General features: G+C 37.9%; 1 protein-coding gene across 1 annotated transcript; it reads right to left on the bottom strand.

Annotated features, from left to right (window-relative positions):
* Positions 1-2,154: 2,154 nt before the first annotated feature.
* On the bottom strand, positions 2,155-4,191 carry zgc:86839 (Cyclin-dependent kinases regulatory subunit 2-like). Its single transcript, XM_048258924.1, has 3 exons — positions 4,013-4,191; positions 3,217-3,344; positions 2,155-3,125 (listed from the first exon to the last, which is right to left on the bottom strand). The coding sequence occupies exons 1-3, from the start codon at positions 4,066-4,068 to the stop codon at positions 3,082-3,084; spliced, it is 228 nt and encodes a 75-aa protein (XP_048114881.1). The 5' UTR covers positions 4,069-4,191; the 3' UTR covers positions 2,155-3,081.
* Between the last annotated feature and the right edge of the window lie 1,866 nt (positions 4,192-6,057).

Raw genomic sequence — 6,057 nt, 5'->3', positions numbered from 1 at the left:
TTATTACTTTGAAAATAGATTTTGTTTTTATCAATTTCATTGTCTTTGCTTAGATTTCTGATATGAAACAAAACCTCCTTTGCACCAGGCATGTGCTCAGAACAGTATTAAAGTGAATGCATTCTAGAGATCAACTTTAAAAAGTCTAGGAAGTGGAGAGAGAGCCTGAATGTAATAGTCCTGTGAGAGATTTGAGGAGGAAGATTATCTCTCCTTGACTAGAGGAGGATATTTTGTCAAGTCATCTGGTCAGAATGCCATGTCTCCCTGAATTGCTGTTTGTCCTCAGGTCCCAGTGATGTGCACATTCACTGGCTGGTCGATGGACAGAGGACACAGGTTTTGTCCGTCACTGAGCACAGGCTTATTGTGACCCAGGGGACCGTTTTGCTCAGTAGCTGGGTGAAGGAGACCCACCTGACCAAGGATTCCCATTACCAGTGCACTGCCACAGCGAACACTGGCAACGACACTGCTGAAGTACACATCCGCATCAATCGTCGAGGTAGCCACTGCACTCCGCTGGTTGTAAATCTGCATGGACACATTGCATGAACTCAGTTGGGGCCTCTAGAAAGTGTTTACAGCATATAACCTCAATAAGTTACCAGCAGATGGAGATCTCTGTCTGGTTACTCCTAACATGGTCACTTCAGTGCTACTGCATGACTATATGGCATGGATATGGGAAAGCTTGAGCAGCACACACTTGCAAACATTGGGACACATCCTTTTTCATTATACATGGGGTTAGGATATTGGCACATGACAGTGTTTTAAGCCTTATGTAAGGCCCATTGAAATGTGCTGTTTATGAATAGATGAAGACACAGATATCTCCAGAGACATGAGCGAATGGAGAAGTGCGTTGACGGACCATGAAAAGCTGCTGCAGAGATGGAAAAAAGCATGGGTAGGTAGACAGTAAATGAAATGTTTTGTTTTGATACACCTTCCTGTCAGTGTTCTATATTCTGTGGCATGCTGGGATGGGAAGAGGCATCAGGTGTTAGTGGTGATTCAGGCCTATGCATTTTAGGTCTTTTTTTCTTTTTGCAAGTTGCCTTTTTTTTTAACAAATATCTGTGAATGACAATGCACAATCTCTCCAGTTCATAAAAAATACTGAACCATGAAATTTAATTTGTTGTACAAAGCTTGCAATGTTAAACTGGTCATCCCATCAGATCTATGAAAAGACCACTCATTATCAGCAAATGTTAGTGTAAGGTTCAGTAATTGCTTTAATGTCCCTGTTAATGTCTAATGTGTCCCTGAAAGATGACTGTAAAAGCCTATCTGAAAATGATTTTTTTTCTGTTTCTTGAAGTTTTCTTTGTAACTTCAACACTTTATTTGATCATATACAACGCTGGATTCCTTTTACTCCCACAGGAAAGTTGTGATGGACAAGGCATCATCTGAGATTTCAGAGATGTCCATTGGCAATGGTTGAACCTCCAGGCACCAACTTCTGGTGGATGTGTACCAGCGTCTGGGATGAGACACAAGGGGCTAAAATGATCTGCCCACACACTCGCCTGCTGAGGTTCACAGCATACACTAGAGCTGATCTTCCTCCCATACAGGGGAAGGAGTGCTATTGAACTGAGAAATGCACTGCATTCTAGTAACACGTGTGTGATGGAGTTGAGAAAAGGAGTAAAGCCTTAAACCAGCACATGACTATCAACAGCCACCATGTCCTTTTGGTTATTGTTTTCAAGGTTTTGCATCCTGCCTGTGGTTCTGACAATTAATCACAATTTCTTGGTGTAGGAATTCCTGTGTAGAGGACAAAGATTGTTATGTATTCTCTTGCCTTTTTCATTGTTTTCCCAAATAAATGTTATTGAAATATTGTCTGTAACAACTCCAATCCACCTGATCTCTGTCTAAATATGAATAAATGGAATTACCATTGTTAAAGCTGAGTAAAGCATTAACAACCTGAAGTTGTGAAATCTTTGCTTTTTGCTTTACTCTGTTGACCCTCTGAAAACACTGTCATTAGACAGCAGTTGAAAATGTGCATCTGATACTTACAACATTGAGCACTATGTGCTTTTTTGTTGTGTTGATGTAAAAACACTTATGTTTAGCCAATAGCACCCTCTAGCTGTAATAGCAGAAATTACCACACTTACCAACATCTATATAAAAAAGAAGGGTTTATTTTCAAGTCATAACATTCAAACCACAGAAGATAGACGACAACCTTCCCATCATTACTTTGAGTGCTCCATATGAGAATGGCCTAATGGACACATTTCTAATCAAACCTGGGTGTACCCAGGAAGGTAAAACAATACCATCAGATCATGCACAAAAAAAGTATTTCAATTTCAAAAGCTGTGATACAGTGGTGCCCAAGACTACATTTCTGTGAACAGGTACAATTAAGAAGACTAAAGAAAAAAAATTGAAAATTATGCATTTAACTGATATCCACACACACCATGTTTGCCACTATATTTTATCAACACAAATATAGACAATAACGATGCTACTGACACACAGACAACACTCATCAGGCACAGAAGAAAAAAGCTGTTGTTCTTGTGTAGGCACAGTGGTTCTGACAAGTGTACTTGGAGGTTAGACACCTAAATCAGTTTACAAATCCAGATGAGGCACTGCCACATGCACCATCTTTAAAACGAGGATACACTTATGATGCCTTGTATATAAAACAGAAGTTACTCCAAATAATTTACAATAGTAGAGGTTTTCATATTTTTATAAGCCAGAGTTTCTTGATGTTTCACTGGATGGCAAATTTACCAACAGCAAAATTGTACCAATAGTAACATCAAGATTAACATCCCTGATTATATAAACATATTTATTTGACACATGATCAACAGATTATGGGCACATTGGTAATACAATAGCAATTCCTCTGGACCTAAATGTCCATGCTACAGCAATGCAACTGTCAACTTGTGATCCAACTGAGCTTTTTTGCTGAGATAACACAGCGTGTGCACAGGAGGCATTAAGTTGATGGTGTGCAAGTATTCACTGAATACCAGTATTAAGCGCACAGCTGTTCCAGGAGCAGCACTTCTTGGTACGCCATCACATCTTTGGAAGAGGTCTTCGAAATAAGAGTATATGAGGTTCTGAGGGGAAAATGTAACAATCAAACAGAAGTTCATAATTAGCCTATGGTATGGTTCACGTCGGTGAGGCCATCCGTCCAAAGGGTCTCACCTGGTTCGTGGATCATATAGTGTACCCAACCTAGTGACTGCTGCACCCCAAGTCTCCGCCACTCATCCTCTGACATCAAATGTGATTTGGGGACTTGCTTCGCCAGTTCTCGGGGTAATACGACATGCCTGCACGAAACAGTAACGTTAAATCTCAACTAAATCCTTAACATACGCATCCTACGCTGAGCTCATTTGACTATAACGTTAATTCCACGTTCATGTTAACAGTTAAGTTAACGTTAAAACATCACTTTAAATCATTGACAAGAATGCTATTAAAAGGTACATTCATTTAAGTTGAGAAAAATAGCGTTGCTCGTGAACATGCAGCTTTCACACAGGTTATAACGTTACACTTAGATATGTAAGTTACTGTAACGTTAACTTAACTAAGAAGCAAGATAAGTTATCTGTTACCCCTTTACATCATTCGCTTAACGCAATTTCCTTTTGTCTTTTCTGTTGACTGCTCAGTGAAGACAAATTAGTCCGCTAACTACTAGTCAACTTTAGCTATATTTCGCCTTGGGTTAACACGTTTGTGGTCGCGTTATTGTGCAAACACGTTAGTATCGAGTAACATTATCGGAAGTCCACATTACATTAATAACTGCGTCGCATTAGTTAAACCTTTTATACTTGCCAAAAGTTTTATAGCTTGACACGTTAGCCAACTAACATTTGGCATGTGAATTCAAAAGTACGATAGCTAGCACTGAACATAGATGTTCTATGTAGCTAGCGTTAGCTAGCTTTACTTTAGGTATCATAGTTCACTAACTGTTAAAGTTTACCTGTATTCATAATGCTCGTCGGTGTATTTATCCGAGTAGTATATTTGCTTTGACATGTTTTTGGTAGGGAAGCGTTATATTCCAATAATGACAGATTGCAATCTTTCTAAGACAATTTACAAAAATATCGCTGCCCCCACGAGTCGCTGGTTTCAACCGATTCTGTTTAAACGTGCAGTGAAATTTGACCAACAAGCATATCATTGGTTGAAGAAAGTCACATGATCTATGCCACGCTTTTGCCTGAAGGGGAGTTGCCTTGGCAACATCAATGTGGCAGTCAGAGACAGTCATGGTGGCAGCAGAGAATGTCTGGTGGCAGTCTTTGAGAGAGTGAAACCAGCAACTTTGTTACACAGACGATTCCTTTCCTGCATTCCAATGTCTAAAATTGTTTCAATAACAACAAATGTTAGATGATCACCAATAAAAAATATTATTATTAGCTATATTCCCAGACCATTTCAGCTGTAAGCTATGCTACCGCCAATGTCTGAATAGGCCTATAGTCATAGTCATGTCATAGGCAAGTTTATTTATTGATATGTTCTTTTAACTTGGCTTTAAAAGCACCAATAGTTGGTGTGGATCTAATGTGAATCTGAATATGTACTATAACACTACCTACCCCAAACTAGCCAAGGCCTACTGTAGGCCTATGGCCTAAAAAGAAAAGTAGGAGGTGAGAAAGTTCCATCCACTTGTCAGACCAGAGCTCATATCAACCTACTGTTTGGATGTTGAGCTTATCAACCTACAATATATATCAACCAGATCTGGAGACTTGATGGAAATAATCCTTGACATTTAGGCCTATTTGTAAAGATCAATTAAAAGAGTAGCCTACAGGATGATTCAGAAATGGAATGGAATGCACCAAAATAATTGTGATTTCATTCATGAGCCCTTTTCATTTCATTCATTAGCCCATCGTATAGGGAGAAGACCCTCTTCCATTGAGTCTGTACCATTTTTGTTTCTACAGTAGCCCAGAATGGACTAACCAAAACAGTCACACTTTTGACACCTGGCAGCCACTTCTCGCTCACTAGGAAAGGGAGGTAGGCCTATTGGTAGGCTACACCTAATCTGCAGCCTAACCACTACATGCCAGTAGTAGATCCAACTTCCTTGTTTTTTGTTTAACCCCTGACAAGAAATGTTTAAAAATTATACAGTATTTATAGTTTTTATTAAGTAAATTATTTCAAAACACATACAACCTTGTAAATAAATCAGTAGGCCTAAGAAGTTCTTATGTTATTATTTATCATATTAGTGTGTATGTAGGCCTACCATATCAGTTACAACAAATATGCTGATGTTAAAATAATTATGCCGATATTTCACACTTTCTGGCCTTCTGTTGCACCCATATGTTGGGTTCATTTAAAGCTTTTATCATGGAGTGAAATAATTACTATTTATGCATTTGTCAGCCCCTGTGGTTAAATTGAATGCTATAGATTCCAACTGATTTCGAAACACTCAATCAGGTTTTATGTGGATATATATATATATATATTTTTTTTTTACTGCAGATCAATGGAAATCTCACCACAATATCAAGGAAGCGAGAACTTTTTTTATCATGACAAATGCAAAATTTGTTTTTCAAAATGCTCTATGTCAAATAGCACGCGTATTTGTCTGATAGTTCTGGATTACATATGACTGTGTATATTGTGTTCATTTAGAATATAGTTAGAAACTAAAATAAATTGTAACTAGAGACCAAAAAAAAAAAAAAAGCATTCGCTGACCATATATTCTCTGTATAAGTAAAAGTGTAGAATAATATGTAAATTACTACCATTTCAGCAGCTTGTTGAATAATTTACAAGACATATAATTGATATTCTATGTCCTCAAAACCTACAGACACAAAACTGATGAATCATCTGTCATTTATCATACTGCGACAGCAGAAATTATACATACTAAGCAGCATTTATGTGGCTTTAGAAAACATGCTTCTGTAATTATCAAAAGAAAAAAACTATAATAGCACCATTTCAATTTCAAAGCAGCTTAAAAATACCATT

This window comes from Alosa alosa, chromosome 12 (assembly GCF_017589495.1).
Source record: "Alosa alosa isolate M-15738 ecotype Scorff River chromosome 12, AALO_Geno_1.1, whole genome shotgun sequence".
Taxonomy (NCBI): Eukaryota; Metazoa; Chordata; class Actinopteri; order Clupeiformes; family Clupeidae; genus Alosa; species Alosa alosa.
The sequence above is the reverse complement of the archived record's forward strand: the minus strand, read 5'-3'. Positions and strand labels throughout refer to the sequence as shown.